This window comes from Phoca vitulina, unplaced genomic scaffold (assembly GCF_004348235.1).
Source record: "Phoca vitulina isolate PV1807 unplaced genomic scaffold, GSC_HSeal_1.0 scaffold5, whole genome shotgun sequence".
NCBI classification, from domain to species: domain Eukaryota; kingdom Metazoa; phylum Chordata; class Mammalia; order Carnivora; family Phocidae; genus Phoca; species Phoca vitulina.
Genome location: NW_022589708.1, coordinates 34,825,012 through 34,844,536, shown reverse-complemented (window position 1 = coordinate 34,844,536; position 19,525 = coordinate 34,825,012). Strand labels below are relative to the sequence as shown.

The following is a 19,525-nucleotide window of genomic DNA, read 5'->3' as shown; positions in this document are numbered from 1 at the left end:
CTGAAATACATGAAATTGATCCTACTTCAAAAATGAATGTCCATAATAATGAGTCAAGTTTAAATTATCTTCGGTGTCTCTGTTCACCAAGCCAGGGAATTATATATTTCAGAAAGGGGTCTATGGAAAATAACTTCATATTTTGATTTTCAGTTTTGGCATATGATCATCACTTACAAACTTTACTTACCCTAAAGTTACGTGATGCTGTTAACTATGTGAGGTGTTGCTATACTTAGACTGTGATGAAATCATCTGATTTCTTCACTATTTTGATAACGAACTATTTATTGTCTTCCCCTTAAAAGATTAAATGTTGATGATGTTGATGATTTGGAACCAGATCTTCCCTATCTTAATATGAATACAATCTAAAATACTTTTCACCCATAAGATAACTGCAATGCAAAATTTTCAAATACAGAATAATGATTATTAAAATGATTTTTTAAAATCCCCATAACACAGTTCATTGAGAAGTTAATTAAGTCAACAATTCTTTCTTCTAGCACACCTGAGTCTTTCAAGCATAAAATATGAACAGTTAAGATTTTAGTTACATCTAGGCTATGTGGTACCAAAAAATCGCCAAATTTTCAGATCAGGAAATTTTATCTAAATAAAAACAGTTAAATTTAACAAAGCACTGCCTATTTCTTTTCTGAATCTCAAATTTGGAATTAGAATTTCAGCCAGTAGGATTCAATCACTTGAGAAACACGACTAATTAAACAAATGGAAATGATGATACTCGTTCTGTAATTGGGTCATTTTCAGCTATTGATTTCATTTTTCTATGTCTCAAATTTTCATCTGCAAAATTAGCATAAAAATGCAACTCTCTGTGGCACTTTAAATAATTTGCTGTTAAGTATATACCATGGTACCTTACTGGAAAAAGATTAAATATATAAAATGAACAAATGGTTTGAAATTCAACTCAACAGATGTTTGATAAAGGTCCACAAAGGTGAAAGAACTGTTCAGGCATTCTCACAAAAATGAAGTTGAATTAAAATAATCATGCCTTCAAAGAGCTTTCTACCAAATTTGGAATATGAAATCAGATTATCCATAATGGTATCATAGCACAGAGAAAGAGAAATGTTACAAAATAAAAGAAAACACTGATACGGGAATTCAGAGAAAAGAGGAAGACTCTCTCCTCATCTTGCCAGATTATCCTTCCTGTATCAGTTTGTGTTACATGGCAATTGTGTTTATATGTATATCTCCTCAATAATCTCCTGGTGATGGTAAGAATGAATATAAATAAAATCATCATAATTATTATTTTAATTTGCTCATTGGTTTAGATGAAACATGGAAAGTGGGCAAATGTGTTAAGTAAATAAAAGACTCAATGAACACATCCAAGGGGTAGAATCAAATGAGTTATTTTCGTATCTAGTGCATTATTAAAGTTGTTTGTGGTATGGAACTTATGCAGTCAAGACTATTCTTTTTTCTTGCACATTTTTAAAATTCCAGAAGTGACCATCTTTCAGATGTTTCTAATGGAAATGTATTCACACTGTAGTTTGAAAAAATAGAGGAGATATTTTATTGACATAGTTACTGTCTTGTTTGGATGCATTTCAGTCTATTTCAGAGTTCTTATGAATGAAAACATAAATTTAGAATCCAGAGACCTGAATTTGAATAACCACTAACAGTTACAAGCTAATTGACCTTGGGAGAGTCACTTGATTCTCTCCTAGCTTTGATTACTTACCAGGAAAATAGGGATAATAATTTGTTGTTTGAAATTAGTGAGAGGATTAATTAGAATCACTCCTAGCACTGTGCTCGATTTAGCTCCTTTCATTTTATTTTAAATAAAGAAATGATGATAACCCCAATGCAGTTTTGCAAGAAATTCTCATCAGTAACATAATGTTAGTGTGCACAAAACACAATTGATGGGTATAAATATCTATGTAAACATACATATACATATATAAGAACTATGACATTGGCTGACTTTTAATGTTTTTGGTATAAATGGGTAGTATTCTTACCTGTTGGTGGGATTATCCCAGGAGACATGAGGCCAGGGACAGAATGTGGCATGATATGAGAGTTCTCTGGGGAGGTGACACTTTGAGTCCTCTTAGGAGGCCTTCCAGGTCTAGAACTGAAACAAACAAACAAAAAATTTTTACAATTAAGCTGTTGTCTTACACATCATTTCAAAGTTGTTTCAAGTGGTAACATGGACTGTAAATAAATTTGTTTCAAGGACGGTTGCTTTTGCAGTTAGATGTAATAGACTTCCATCACTAATTAGATTACATGCTGAATTCATTTTCCTCATTGAAGATCAGCCACTCTTGATGCATAATTCATAGCCTGCACCTCGTTACCTGCTTCTTCATATTAATATCTATACACAGTTTGAATTGCCTCGTTTGCATATGCTAAAGTTCTGCATGCAGCCTTCAGCACGAAAATTATGCACTAACTTGTAATAATTATTACAGTCAGCCTGCTATTGATTTATGAGACTTTTAAAAACCAAATATGTGTAGTACTTGTAATGAATGATATTTTAAGGTTCTTCAGGAAATTAAAAGGCAATGGCTGCCTAAGGAAATGTTCTGCTTGTTTGATTTAATACTACAGTTAGCTGGGAGGTGGAATGAAAGAGTGATTCAGACCTATAGCACATTTTTCGATGATATGTTTTATTACTTCGCACTGCTAGCCTGATATCTAGATGATAAATGACATTACATATCTAATGTGTGAAAAGGTCTTGCAATTTCTTTATTTTTTGTCATTTAAAAGATAAGTCAAGTTATCATTTAACCCTATTCTATTTAAATGAACAGCCCCACTAGGTTGCTTTACTTTAATCCACTAAAATAAACTGGAAGGGCTTAGGATTATTTGCAGGATGTCGTTGAGAAACTGCCAGTATAGCATCTTATATCTGCCTTTAAGATAAATAAAAATACATTGTGTTTGTGTTTTAGCGGTACTTGTCCTTTACATGCCTATTGCATGAGATTAACTTTTAAAATTTTAAAAGCACAAGGTGAAAAGGAGGTAAGCGTTTACTATTTTTGCATGAGAATAACATGAAGAATATAATTTTAGCAATTCTTGAAACAAACACACTTAGCATTATGTTTCTCCTTTCTGCCCCTGTATCATGAATGCGCTTTTGTGAAATGTTTTTCCATCATCTGGGCAATATGTGCCTAGACATCTCAGAACCACCAGAAAGAGCCTTCATAAGTTCACATTTCCATGTGAACCTCAACTGAGATCCTTTGCCTCATCAGAAGATTCAAAGATCTTGCCTTTATTATTTAGTGTAAGTAATATATGTGATCATTTAACAATTATTAAGCACTTGCTGTTTTCAAAGCAGTAAACTGTGGAGATTAATTTGGGAGAATGGGTTCTTTAGTCTTCAGGAGTTTATGCTCTTGCCTAAGAGACAATCTGGTGCATAAATAACTATGGCACATGCCAGAATGTGCTAAGTGTCATAAGAAAGTTGCAATCTGAATACTGATTGGAGGTTAGGCTAGATGATGATACTTCCATGTTGAGGGAAGGGAGATGAGATTTCATGGCAGTAGAAGCATTAGAAGAGTATTCTGCAGGATGAGTTACGTAGGCATGGAGAGGAAAATAATGGAAGAAAAGTGCACTCCAGTGAGAATATGAGAGATGAATGGAAACATGACAATGTATGAATGTACAGGATTATCTCCATTGAGCCAAAATAGGTCAAGAAAGATGAGGAGCGAAGAGGGATAATGCTAGATTTACTGCCTGGGGCCAGATCCTGAAGGGCTTTGAACCCAAAGCAAGGAGACTGTGAATTTGTTATGCTATTCCATAAGGACATTCTCCTTCATATTATAGTATCTATCTGGCTACTTATTCTTATTTGTCATTATTATTCTTCATCTTCAGCTGTTTCTTTAACTCTTGTTATGTTATGTGCCTAGGGTTAATCAACAGCCCTCTGATAGTCTCCATTCTTCCTGAGTAATCCTGCTGTTGACATCCCTGAGATGCTAAGGAATAATGGCTAAATGTATAACTACAGCCTAGGTCTTCCTCCTGGAATTCACATAGATTAATGCCTGTCTACTGGAAATCTCTGTTTAGATGTTCTTTAATAATCTAAGACTCAACTTGTCCAAATCTGAACTCATCTTCCCCATTAAAACCTCTCTCTCTTTCCCTGGTTCAGCAAAATGGCACCTAACCGACTAAGCCAAAAATCCAGGACTCAGCTGTTTTTCCCCCACCCCCCAACCTCCCCCCTTGTACACTCAAATATCATCCCAATGAAGATGTCTCTCTGATCTATTCTCCTTTCTCTATCCCTACTTCTATCTTCCAGATCAATCCCTCATTTCTTATTTGACCTACTATTACAGCCTTCTGAACTCCTCTAAGATCTACCTCCAACTTCATTCCACTATAAAGCCTAGAGTCCAGAGTCAAGACAACTCTCCATACTGATCTCAGAAGGATTTTTCCAAAATGCAAATTTGATTCATGTTTTCCATTTGCTTAAAAATATCAGTAGTTCTCCATAAGATTCACACTCCTTACCACGGCACCAAAGCCTTCCAATGCTTGGCCCCTGCCTACTTTTCCAATCTCACCATTTTATTCTTACATTCATGGCCCCCCTAAATGAAGTGTGTCACAAGTTGCTTTGGTCTCCCATTACACCACCTTTATAGATGCTGCCTCCTTTGCCACCAAGGCCTTTTCTACACCAACTCACCCTCATCCCCATTTCACCTGGCTAAACTTGGCTAAACTTTAACTATCCTTCTTACTAACCACTTCAGTTAGTATGCTTTCTATGCACCATGATAACCCATGGTGAACAATTCTATTATAGCTCTCTCTGCACTGATCGTAGTAATCTGTGCATTTGTTTTACTCTCCAGCATACATGGCAGAAAGTGTATAAAATATATCTTTGTGTCCTAAAAACTTAACTCAGTGCCCGGATTACTATATATATTTATTTTCTTTCTTTTTTTCTTCTTTTCACTTTATGTATTTAAATAAGTTTTAATCCAACTTAGGAAGCCCTTTTCCCAAAATTCGTCAAGTATCCTACCTCATCCATTCCAGTGGTCTTGAAGTTTCCAGGAAATGAAAAGTAAGGTATGACAAAAGCTTGGAATTTTGAGTGTCAGGATAATCCTAAATTACATCAGAAGTAGGGATCCGAAGGGGTATGTGCACCCCGATGTTTATAGCAGGAATGTCCACAATAGATAGCAGGAAGGGAAAATGGTGAAGGGGGGGAAATCAGAGGGGGAGACGAACCATGAGAGACTATGGACTCTGAGAAACAAACTGAGGGTTCTAGAGGGGAGGGGGGTGGGAGGATGGGTTAGCCTGGTGATGGGTATTAAAGAGGGCACATACTAAATGGAGCACTGGGTGTTATAAAAGAATTTCGGGGTGAAAGTAGCTTGCTCCATGAATTTACAAGAGTTCATTTGCCTTCTCCCCAGGAAAATTCCAATTGTGTGCTTATATTCTGCATATCATGGAACACTACATCAAAGTAATGTATGGTGATTAACATAACATAATAAAATAAAAAAAAATTAAAAAAAATTACATCAGAGGTCCAGAGAAAGAACACAGAGATACTGAGAGATCTCAAGCAAGATGCCATGGAGAAAGTGGGAAAGGAAAAGGAAACTAACATTTGAAAGTTTTAGCCCTTTAATTTGTTTTGCTTTTAAAGAAAATGCAACTGTTTAAGAGTACTTTATTATTTAGGCCACAGGAGCTGTCCTCACTGCCCTCACTCTGGAAGTGGAAGTCAGGCTACTAGGTAGGAACACTTTAGTTCACGCTGTGACTAGAATAGACCCAGTGGGCTCCTTTCACCCCAGATATCTCCTGCCCCATCTATCACACTGCCTCCAATTCCACCAATAGAGATTTACTGCTTTCAGTCTTGAAGCCTTAAGATCTTTTAAAGCCTTCCATTAAAATGCAAATACCCCTGATGGTAGTAACACCCTAAAGCCATCAACTAACACCCTACTGAGGATTACTTTACAATTAGAAGAGAGCACAGTTTTGAGATATCTACTCAAAGAATGGAAGGGACTGGAAGAAAAGATTTGGAAGGATAGTCAAGTCACTCACACTTGAATAAGAATTTTCCAGAATAAGAATAAGACCACTAGAACCTCTCCTTGGAGTTATACATAACTTCCTGGCAGAGGGGAAGTTAGAAGGTTTATTTATTAACAAGACTTTCCTCTATCCTCCATGACCTATAGTTCAGTTAGGTCCTCTTATTGATGGGTTTGGTGTTTTACCTTTACTGCAGTCTTAGTCACTAACTAACAGAGGGTTTGTCTCTAGCGAAGAGAACCGAATTGTAAAATACTTGAATATTTAAATTACTTTCCACAGAGCTTTAGGGAAATTCCAAGAGAACCATTGTGGTACTGTGGCCTTCTGGCCACAAAGGTATTGTCTTGATAACTCAATCTTCAAATACTGGCTCTACCAATTTACTAGAAAGTGTGGCCTTGATCAAGCCACAGGTTAGCTGTAACTTCTCTGAAAACATCCGATTAAATTAGGATTTTTTTTTTTAAGTGGACCTGTTTACTTTGTAAGAAAGAAGTTATTCTTGGAAAGAAAAAATAAAAACTTAACCGAAAAGAAGAAATGAAACAATCAGCAAAAGCATTTCCTGTTGGAATGATCAATGGCCTTGAAGCCATCTTACCTGTAACAGTAACCCAGCTCTACCCAAGAGGATTAGAACAGCTGAACTTTCCTAATTCTAATAAAAGCAGAAGACCTCACTTAAATAAATTATTACCTTTAACAGCTTGAATGAAATCAAATTTATGACTTTGGTAATTGTTTTTGCCAGCTTTACACATCAGCCATAGTGCAGCCTTTAGTATTTTCAACCATCTGCATTAAAAGAGGAGAGCAATGGCTTAGAGGTGTCTAACTCCACACTTAATATCTCACTTACTTAGGAATCCACCCAGGCACGCTCTTTCCTGCAGTTCTGAATAAAAAAGCTTTCTTTTCCAGACAGATCCCTGGGCAGATGTCTCTCCTTAGTTCACACCATTAAATCAGTCTCATGCTAATTTCTGTCTCTCTCCCACAACTGTATAATGTTTACCAACTCTTCCTAGTCCTTTATTGTACTTATTCAGGGTGAAGTCAAAATCCAACTTAACAAAAGAACACTAAAGTGATATGAATTAATAAGAAGCTAAATGCATCCAAAGAGTGGAGGCATTTAAAATGTTAGAGGGAGGGTACATCACAGAGTTTTCAATCCCCAACCTTCTCCATAGACATCATCTTCTGCTAATCTTTTCTGTAGTTTTTGAGAAATTAAGTTCAATTTTCTTCCTGAGAGTTGGAACAGAGAAACATGTAAAATCCAGAAAGAGACTGTGATGGTTATGAGTTAGGAAATGCAAAAGTAGCTACTAGCAGAAATTTTGGTTCTAAATCCTACCCGCTTAAAGAAGGGTTCCATTCAAACATTCAATTCATTCATCCATCTATCTGAGAGAAAGGCGCTACTGTAGGACAAGCAATGGGCTAGACATTAGCGTTGCAAGAATAAAGACACACTCCCTTCTTTGAAGAGAAAGACAAAATGAAATAGCCTGTGGGATAATAGTGCAGAACTAAAATACATGGCAGCAAGTGAGCATTGATTTTAGTCTTTAGTTGGGAATACAAACAAGAATTTTGGGGTGAAAGTAGCTTGCTCCATGAATCTACAAGAGTTAATTTGCCTTCTCCCCAGGAAAATTCCAATTGTGTGCTTATATTCTGCATATTTTTTTCTAGTAAACTACTTCTACAAAGCCAAGCCAAAATGTATGAGAACTATGACTAAATATACAGTCAAATATATAAGACACACACACACACACACATTCAGATTTCTAATTGGAAAGGTACAATTTCCCTAAGGATTTACATACCCACTTGAACATTCTGAAGTCATGAAGAATGAAGTTTATAAAGAGATTATGAGAAAATGCTTATGTTCTAAATTAAAGGAAAAAAGCAAGATAAAACCTTCAGATATGCACATAATGGAGCACAAGAGAGATAGGGAAATTAAGTAAAAAAACGATGAACATACATAGAAAAAAGACTGGAAGGATACATACTAACATATTAGAAGGGATAATCACTGGTTGAAGTAATACATATTTTTTCTATATCTGAAGATTTTAGATTATCTGTCAAAAGCATATCTTAATTTAAAATATAAAAACAAACTTTTTCACATTATTTGTTTAACACTTTAATGACTGGCCATATTTTTTAGATAATTCATTGTGGACAAACCATGATCCTGGCTAAACTTGATCAGTGCCTGAGATTTACTTCTACACATAGCAAACTAGATATAATTTATCCTCTTAATCTTTATTGTATAGTTCAGTTCTAAAGATCAAATAAAAAGCAGATAATTATATGTAAAAATATTACCCTTGTGAGAACTATAAATTAATTTAAATAATCATTGATATCTTCCAGATTAAATCAACCTCATAAAATAGATCCATCAAAATAAAAAATGCAAAGAACCTCTGAAGATTAATATATGTATATATTTCACTAAAAGAAGCAGCGGATTTATAATCCTCAGTTTATAAATGGGTACTTTTCCCTTAGAAAGATCTTGTTAACTTGCTAGTTGAATTTTTTCGACTTTCTGAAAGACAACAATATACATAATCCAGAAAGCATATTGTTACCATATTTTCCCTTTGCACAGAGCTTTTTTTTTCTATAGACAGCAAAATTTTGAAGGATACATTACTTTTTTTGCAATGATGGCGAATGTGAGCACTTTCTCAATCTCATATCTCTCATTTGTTTGGACTTCCATGTGTATTTCTCAGTACAAATAGGTTAGGAACTAACTCACCAAAGAGATGATTTCCCACAGTCACCAAAATACCAAGTTCCACAGGACAGGCATTTAAAATATCACCAGCTGACACTTGGAGAGCACCCTCAGATTACTGCTCATGACCACAAAGCACCCAATAGTCCCTCAACTCTTTATAGGGCAGGTGTTATAAACTGAATTGTGTTCCCCCCACATCCATACGTTGAGACCCTAGCCCTAATGTGATGGTATTTGGAGATGGGGCCTTTGGGAGGTAATTAAGCTTAGATGAGGACATATCAGTGAGGACCTCATGATGAGATTAGGGACCTTATAATTAGAGACACCAGAAAGCTTGTTTGCTCTCTCTCAGCTATGTGAGGACACAGTGGGAAGGCCATCTATAACCAATGAAGAGAGCCATCACCAAAAATTGACCATGCTGGTACCCTGATCTCAGACTTCCACCTCCAGAACTATGAGAAAATAATTTTTTGTTGTTCAAGTGACCCAGTTTATGGTATTTTGTAATGGCAAACTGAGCAAAACTAAGAAGAAAATTCTGTATATAACTGAATAAATACATATACAAACACAAAATAAAATTTCCTTTGAAAAAGAATTTAAAATAATTTTTAAAAAATGTTCTGTGCTCAAATTAATTTGGGAAATGCCCAGTTAATTCTATTCAAAGTGCATGTGTGTTGTGGAAGCACTTCACAAATTCCCAAAGCTTTTAATACTTTTATTTTGTGGGACAGTTTCTCAGAGTTTTCACCATGCTGATATGTATTATTAATCTCTAAGAATGTGGTAAAATAGGTATTCATGAAACTTGGTTTATCATGAAACCAGTTATTTCCAGTGAGTTTGTTTAGAGACTTATGACCTAGTGGAATATGTTCTTCCTAACAATATGCTTATATTTAAATTATGGAAATCCCTCGTGCCTCAACATTACCAAGCCATGCTGTGTCACAGGCCACATGACAATTGTCACATGTGAATTATTCTCTAAGGACAAGAAAAGCAGAAATTCACATATTCGACGAGTTGTAAGACTTGATAATTACTCAAAACACAAGGTTAAAATGAATAAACTGAAATCTTCACTAACAAAAAATAAATAGGAGTTGGAATTAGCTACTCTGGTGAAGAAGAATTATTGTTGCCTCTGACTTCAAAACTCACGCTATCTAGGCCTGAAATAGTATCAGAAATTTATTTAACACAAAACCTGTTGCACAGGTCACTGACAAAATATCTGAATCTCCAGCTTAGTTAGAGCTACTAAATACTGAATAAGAAATTATGCCCAAAAGAGTTATAACATATCAGAATGTAACTAAGCTACTCATAAACATTTAAGTTAACAAATAATGACAGCCAAAATACTAAAGAGAGTCCCTGTTGGACAGGTTACATACTTGGGATAATCCAGTCCTTAACATTTATAAGCCCCTCTCCCCTTTTTTAGAATCTATACATATGGGCTACATTAAAAAATTCTTTAAAATTAATGTATTGTATTTAGTTATATTAATCTCAGAATTAATATAATAATCTTAGTTTCAATTCCTTAATTTAGGGAATATATTTTTTAAGATTAATTTTTGTCAAAGCATATCATATGAATTATTTACTTACATCAATGATAAGTGACACCTTAGAAGTATATCTAGTGATTCATCATAAAAATACATTCAGACTGTATTAATATTTTGTGGATTAAAAAGCAGTTTAATGAAACTTAAAGTTTTAATTAAAAAATATAAATGTTTAATATTGTTTATTTTTATATTTCCATAGCATATACTGTTCATCAGCATATATGATATTTCTCCCAGTGAGGACATTGTTTGCAAATGTTGTTGAGCAACATGTTTGTCTAGAAAGCTAATATTTTTAACCTTTTAATCACCTTATAATTTTCTCTTCTTCTCATAAGGCTTTCAAGCCATAGATGGGTCTACCACAAAACGTCTTTCTTTATAATTATCCACAAAGAATGACTATGATCCCTTAAGGGACAAATCCTAAAATAATTAGAAACAATAGTACATGGCTTCCTTAAGATTTTGAGAAGATTTAATACTTTATTGGCTTCTTTTTCACAGTTCCTGTCATACCTCAAAACCATATTCTATGAAATTTAAATTTAATATTAAAAGATATTCCAACTAAAATAGGCACTATCTAAACTAAACTTTTATACAAACTGTAGGCTCCATAGTGACAAAGAAAAAGCTTTATTTCTTAAATTTTTTGATTTAAATTTCAAATTCAGTAGATCTTCTTTGCAATTACTGTTGGCTAGATTTTGAACCAATAGGAATGTATTAAGTCTTTTATTTCATTGGCATATACCATGACCTGTTCCTAAATGTGCAGTGGCTCTGGTTGACTATTAATCTGTTTTTATAGATCATCTTGAATTTGACCCCAAAATACACCCATTGCTCCAATTGCAAAATAATATCCAACTCTCCTCTGTAGCAGGTGCCATTTCCAACACTCTGAATACCCTCTTCCCAAATGTTTTCATTTTATTGTGGAATAGTACATAAAATAATGAAATAATCACAGTCGTATTATATTATCTAACTGGTAGGCTGGCACTGGGCTAAGTTCACTATGTGATCCAACTCCTAATATCCGTAACAAACCTTTAAGATAGGTATTATTATTATCCTTATTTTACTGATGAGGAAATTGAAACACAAGAAAGTAAAATGCCATACTCAATACCCACACATAAAAAGTAGTAGAGTGGGGTTGGGATGGGGATTAGGATAAATAGGCAAAGGATAGAGGTTTTTTAGTGCAAAGAAAATACTATACGTGATACAATAATCGTGGATACAGGTCATTATTCATTCGTCCAACCCAATGGAATATACAATACCAAGAATGGACCCTAATGTAAACTACAGACTGAGTGATTATGATGTGTCAATGTAGGTTCATTAATTGTCCCAAATGTACCTCTCCAGTGGGGAATGTTGACAATGGAGGAGGCTGTGCCTGTGTGAAGGCAGAGGGTATATGGAAATCTCTGTACCTTCTGCTCAGTTCTGTTGTAAACCTAAAACCTCTCTAAAAAAAGTTGTTTTGTTTTGTTTTTTTAAATAAGTCTTAAAAAAAAAGTTATAGAGCCAGGTTGTGAACCAAGGCAATCTGATCCAGAGGCCAAGCCCTGAGCACCATGCAATCTGCCTCTGTAGCATATTTGTTTGTTCATTTAGTCAACAAACATTAAATGTTAATGTGCATGACCTTATAATGTGTTCTGGAAATACCAATAAGATACTGTCCCTGAGTTCAAGTAGCTCAGTCTATTTTTGGAAATAGACGTATAAAGAATTACAATAAATCATGTTAAATACTGCAGTAAAAGTTCCAAGGGACTGTTGTAGGAACATCACAGTAGGGGTATTTCTGGAAAGAAGAGATATCAGCAAACAGGAGTTAGTCAACTGAAGAAGAGGAAAAGGGACTGAGTAAGAAAACACACATAGAAGCACAGCCCTCCCTTACACACACACACAAACACACACTTCTGTAATAAAATCCCGAATTACTCAAATCCATGCTCATCTTCCTTAAAATGCTAAGTATCACACAGTCTAGCACATAATCTTTTTCAAATAGTCTCATAGGTCATATCCCATCTCTCCATATCGTCTCCATATTGTCCTTGAGAAATATGCTAGACATGTCAGTAGGCACTGATTTTTGGCAAAATGTCTTTAGGACATTATGATTCATTTATCTACTTTAAATGTATCTATGTTGTAAATGTTTCATTTTAGGGGAATTCAAAAACAAGTTGGTGTTATATAATCAATTGTGTAGACGAAATCTGACTCTAACCAGTAATTAATCCATCTCCCTTTCAATATTTTACTCTGACAGGGGTTTGTATCCAGAACAAGTAAACTCTTTAATGACTCAACTGAGTTTTATCATTTTTCTATAATTTTTATCTCAATCTTGATCACACTTGTTACTGTATTTTTTTAAGTAAGCTGTAGGCCCAACATCGGGTTTGAACTTGCAACCCTGAGATCAAGAGTTACATGCTCTACTGACCAAGCCAGCCAGGCACCCCTGCTACATGTTTTTAATATACAAGATGAAAATATTATATAAAGAAATAATCACTAACCAACAACAATAAGGATGAAAACACACTACAGTAAATATGCATCAATCTTGATGTTCTAAAGCAATCAGAATCATAAATTTCTGGTGAAGTAAATCTCTACACACACAAACCATTTGGTATAAGCATCTACACTGACAAATTACAAAAGTAGATGCAATAGTTATGTTTGTATTACACTACTGTTGCTTAGAGAAGTGGCTTCAAATGAGGATTAAAAACAGAATCTATGAAATCAAAACTAAGATAATCTTGTCTTCCTGCTTGTGAATGCAGAGGTAAGATGGCTGACTCCACCTAAAATACATGTTTTCACCTTCCACTGACAAGTTGTTTGCTACAGCTGAAGAAAATGTACATAACTAATTTATTTGAGAAACCTGTTAGGAAAACAAAACAAAACAAAACACATTCACCATTCCCCTCCACTGGGGGTATGCATGGGGGAGCTGTCAAGAAATGTAGTCATGAAGCACAAAGATTCAGATACCACCCCCAGAATTCAGAGACCTCCTGACAACTTTTTGATACTCCCAGGAGAATTCTAGGCCTATGAACTAATGAAAGGATTATATTAAGACAGACAAAGGTATGCCGTTTCCAGCCTGCAGAGATTTAATAACATGCTTAATTCATTATCTGACATAGATGTTACATAAGCACCAAACATTGCTATTAATATGATTTACATTAATTGAATTCTATTTAATACTTTATGAAAGTGTTTTCTTTAATAAATGGCCTTTTAATACTAATGCTCAATATTATAAGAAATTATGATATAAACTGCCTCTACCACAGAGTTGAAGAAGACATCGACAATTGTCCTTTCAAGCTTGAATAGACATTGTTTTATCATGGGAGTTTTTTTCTCCTAGAATACTGTGCAGAGGCTGCTCTTTAAATCCCAATCATTATGTTAATTCTTAAATTTCTGCATTTATTTATCTATACTCACATCATGTTCCAAAAAGCTAAAAAAAGTATTGCCTTATTAGTGTTACTTAAAATGACTAAATAAGGACTTATATTTATTTTTTTATTTTTTTTAAAGATTTTATTTATTTATTTGATACAGAGAGAGAGAGAAAGAGCACAAGTAGGCAGAGCAGCAGGCAGGGGGAGAGGGAGAAGCAGGCTCTCCGCTGAGCAGGGAGCCCGATGTGGGGCTCAATCCCAGGACCCTGAGACCATGACCTGAGCCGAAGGCAGCTGCTTAACCGACTGAGCCACCCAGGTGCCCCAAGGACTTACATTTAGAGCTGACATATTTATATGTACCAGGAATTCTTCTGAGCACCTCATACGTATCCTTTCATTTAATTCAATGATTTTGTGAGTTAGAAATATATCCATTTTATAAATATGGGAACTGAGGCAGAGATACGTTAAGACATAATGCTACTATGAATAAAAGTATAGATCTTCTTATTCATTGGTTCAAATGGAAAAACTGTTTCATGGTTAAGTATTGTGGCCAGCATTATTTTACAGAGAATTCTAGGAAGATAACAGCTATTACATTGATTTTTTAAAACAAATGATAGAATTCTGTATTTCAATCAATTTATCTATTAGAAGGACTTTCTGATATCTAGAACTCTGCCTCAGATGCATGTTCAGAAAAAAATGATTCTCAAAGTCCATGAGTCTATATCTAATGACACATTCCAATGTGTTCCTTTCTTCCATTAGTGGAGCCCACAGACATGTGTTGGGTAACCAGTGGGTACAAAGACCCATCCTAGATTCTATGACAGAGACAAGGACAACAAAATACAATCTTTTCTCCAAAAAGGAATTTCTTATTAGTAGAATATACAGTTACTTATGATACTAAGTCTCGAGCGATTAAAAAAAAAAGAATAAATTTTCAAATACAATAAAGAGGGAATCAGCATCTGCTGTGGGTCTTGAAACATGAGTGTGGATTCTGACTGATGGAGATAAGTGAGAAGGCAATGGAAGTTCCAAACAGCATGATCAAGGGCTCTAAGGCAGAGAGTGAGTAAAGCATGAGAAATGATGGGCAGGTTAAGGCCTCCATGGATGCTCCATTTGTACAGAATTTCTAGACCATCTTTATAGATTTCATATGTTTTTATGTGCATTACAGTTCCAGTTATAGTGTAAGACCTTTGAGGGAATAACCAAGGCTTGTTTTCTCTGCAGCCTTCCCTGACCCTCCAGTACAGAGGGCAGTTAATTGTGTGAATTCTGTAATACTAATACAACCAATGGGGTGAGTCAGCTTGGTAACTGAAGGACATATTGTAAAAGGCAAGGCAAATATTGAGGGTCGAAGAGTGGGCATTCAAAAAGGGCAATGCATTATCTAATTATAGCATTCATACTTAGGAAGTGATAGTATGTGAAATATGATGGGTCACAATTTTGTAGATTTTCATGATGAGATTTGAGTGAAAATTAAGTTAGCTGCTATTGTCAAGATAGAGACGAAAAATCATCAGATTTAAAAATAACTGACTTTAGTATGTGACTGTCATTATGCTAAATACTTTGATATGCATTGTATGATTTAACCTTCACAGTAACACTATCCGAAAAATATTGGCATTAGGCCCATTTTACAGATGAATGGAATGATGGAGAGAGAAGTAACTTGAATAGACCATAGACTGCTAAGGTAGAAGAGCTAAATAGTATTAGGCCTGACAGCCAAATTCCACTCTGAATGGCCATACTAATCATAGAAATGTTTCAGCTCTGAACAAATTTACATTAGAAGTAAATAGCCATATATAGATGAAATTTACTTTCAAGGCTGCATTTCTATTCTACAACTCCAAATATATTTATTACTTTGAAATACATGCACTATTTTGAAAAATAATTGAATGTTCCTGCCTCCATACCTTTGCACTTGCCATTGCTGCTTCCTGGAATGCTCTTCAGTTAGAGGTCTCCATGCCTCACCTTCCCTAACCCCCACGCATCATGTCACTGGGTCCAGTTAACAGTTCTGCACCTTCACCCCAATGTATGTTTAGCCTGGGTATTGTTTAGAAATACTATATATTTACATGCTTATTAGCAACTGTGATTTGTCCAGATAGACTCCACGTGGGAAAGAATCTTTGAATATGTTTTGTTCACTGCTATATCCCCAAAATATAGGAAGAGTGGGGACTCAATAAGTACCTATTAAATGAAAAAAAGTGAATGAGTGGGTGAAGGAAGGAATAGATGCTCACTGCTGATCTATGGCCTTCTGAATCTACATTGTCTTCATAGCATTTAAGTACCTGAGAGGCTCGAGCTATGACATGTCAAAGTGTTTGATATGGTGTCAATTTGATAATGATGATAAAGTGGAAGGCCGCTGAGTTTTTGTGTTCTTTGCATTATCCTACCTCTACCTAACTGAATATTCTGGATCTGTCTTAGTGTTTCAAAACAATGTGGTTGGAAAGAGAATATTCCATAAATTTTTAAACTAATTGCAATATGTGGAGCTTGAAATCTTCAACGAGGGTATTCTATGCCCAAATATGTACATTTTTGAACTTGGTTTTAAAATCGGACACATGTATTTGAAAATGTAATTCATACTTCCATAATAAGTTGTGCATTTCTAATCGTTTGATTTAATTGATGCATCTACATGGTCATGAAAAATAAACCATCTTGAGACTAAAACTTTATTCTGATAGATTCTTCCCTGCATATGCATGATTATACACAAAAGTCCTAAAATTTGATTACATTGTAAGGCTATATTATTCAAAACATGCCATCAGAACATTTCACTTACTATTTGGGAAGTTGAGACAGATTCCCATTTTATGCATTTAAGGAAGTAGGTTAAGTAATAACAGACTTGAAAATTATAAAATACTAAAAGAAAACTATACTTTGGGTAATAAAGAATTTTATAAGCATGACATTGGTTGCAGAAACTATTAAAAAAATGATTGATAGAATTATCTGCATAGAAATTAAAAATGTTTTTTGGAAAACTAATGTTGAAAGATGAGTGACAAAATAGAAAAATGTATATATCAAAGACAAAAGATTATTGTCCTTAATTTATAAACAATAGAGTCCAATATTAAATGGCAAAAGAATACAAATAGGAAAAACACAAATAAATTATAATAATCATTTTTTAAAAAAACCACATCCTCACTAGTAAAAAGGGAATTCAAGATCAAATCAAATACAAAATATCATATTCTGTCCATCACGTTGGCAAAGCTAAAAGATACTAACACAAAACTGGTAAAAGTACATACACTGCATATTTCTCAAGGACCACTGGCCTAATGTATCAAAAACGCTTTACTTCCTTATTAGCTTCTTGAAATCTTCTAAATATTTGGCAATGAACAAAGTTTTGCTTTGTTTTGTTTTGCTTTTAATCAGTAAAGCAATAAAGTAGAGCATCCAAGAGATGGATTCAGTGATATTAAAAGAAAATTATTTTTCAAACACCAGGAAAAACTAACGTGTAATGCTCTGAAAATATTAAAAGTAAATTGTGTATGTACAGAAGAGCATTTTATTTTAGAAGCATTAGCATAAAGTGAAGATAAATAATTAGAAGTAGATCCTAGCTTGCCTGCATATTAGGAGCATAACCTCTAGACTTTATTGACTAGGATTTATAACTTGGCTATTTGCCTTAGAGCAAGTTTGGGCTCCAAAAGTCCTATATATCAAGAGGAGCTGCAAATGCAAAGAAATATTTTTGCCACAAAATATGTCAAAAAGTTTTAAAAAATGATGAAAAATGAAGACATGTGAACGGCTAACTACATAAAAACCTCTCAGCTTTACTTACACCTTGAGGGGGTCAACTTTTGAATTGCATTTCTTTTTTTGTTAACATTTAGTCTGACTTTCTGAAAACTAACTTTCATTTTCCTAAACACAGGGCTTCTTTAGACCTCAAAAATGAATTTTATTAAATCTTGAGGTCTCCCTGTTTGAGCGAGAAAGAGTAGTACAGCGGTGCCTCCTTATCTGTGAGGGGGATATGTTCTAAGACCCCCAGTGGATGCCTGAAATCACAGATAGTGCCAAACTCTATATATATTATGTTTTTTCTTATACATACATACCTATGATAAAGTTTAATTTATAAATTAGGCACAGTAAGAGATTAACAACAATAATTAATAATAAAATAGAACAATGATAACAACATACTATAATGAAAGTTATGTAGATGTGGTCCCTCTCACTCTCAAAATATTTCACTGTACTATACTCACCCTTCCACCTCTCATGATGATGTGAAATGATAAAATGCCTCCATGATGAGGTGAAGTGAGATGAATGATGGGCACTGTGATACAGCGTTAGGCTACTACTGACCTTCTGACATTATACAAGGAGGATTATCTGCTTGTGGACCATGTTAACATCAGGTAACTGAAGCCACAGATAAGGAGGGACGACTGTGTATCTTCCTACAAGGTATGGCCTCTGTGGTTAAGAAACTCCATACTCTTTTGTTGGGTTTATGGATAAGATTTATTATACCTAAATCGGTGGTGTGTGGTGAGTAGTTTATAAAGAGCAAAGCCTAGTAGTATGTAAGATATCAATCTGAACAGGATTTAAAAGGACAATGGTATAATTTTGCTATAGAAGACATTTTAAATCAACCCAAGGAATTTCTCTTGTTTTCAACTTGCACACAAAACTCTTCATGAGGTTGGAAGAAATATTTGAAGAGAATGCCAAAACTCATATTAACTCTCTCAACTAAATATTACAGTCAAATATATAAAACTGACATAGATTCACAGTATGTCAAAATGTTGATTTTCATCAAAAAAATTTTTAAAAAGTGATGCTCCTTTCCTTATTTTGCTAGAGTCCTAAATTTGTACTGCCTAAAACAGTTGATTGCATGGTCTTAGTTTTAATTGCACCAGTTCTGTTCTGTTTTTGTCACAGGGCTTTGCTAGACTTCCTTGACCAATGTACTCTGAAATTCTGTGAAAAGCATACATGTGCACGTGTGCATGCACGCACACGGTTTTGACAATGCTAGCATTCTCCATTCATGCTGAAGCCAATGGAAATGGCAAATGGATGGAGAAAAAAGAAAAAGAAAAGCCAAAGAAATAAAAAAAATCGACCTCGGCAAAAACATTCCTCGGGAGACATTCCTTCTGTTGAGAAAGCAAGTTCAGGAACATATGACAAGAAATAGACAACCTTATTTTATGTGGTTATGTCTACGGAAGTGCCACAGAGTAAGATAAATCACTGAGACTGGATTAGCCCCATATGCACAGATATACTAATAGTCTAATACTGTGGAAAGGAAGATGTCCTTATCTTTTTTCCTCTTCGTAGAACCAGAGTAAATAATGCAAACTTCAAGTTTGAAAATAACGATTAATACAAGATGATGTTTCCAAACATTTCACATCCCTCACCACATCTTAGCTTTAATTGGTTAAGAGAAG

General features: G+C 34.6%; 1 protein-coding gene across 1 annotated transcript in view; it reads right to left on the bottom strand.

Moving 5' to 3' along the window:
* DACH1 (dachshund family transcription factor 1) overlaps window positions 1–19,525 on the bottom strand; it is a 415,421-nt gene that overhangs the window by 236,269 nt on the left and 159,627 nt on the right. The window contains exon 2 of the mRNA XM_032402881.1: window positions 2,022–2,137. Within this exon, the coding sequence (XP_032258772.1) occupies window positions 2,022–2,137 (116 nt within the window). The remainder of the gene's footprint in view (window positions 1–2,021; window positions 2,138–19,525) is intronic.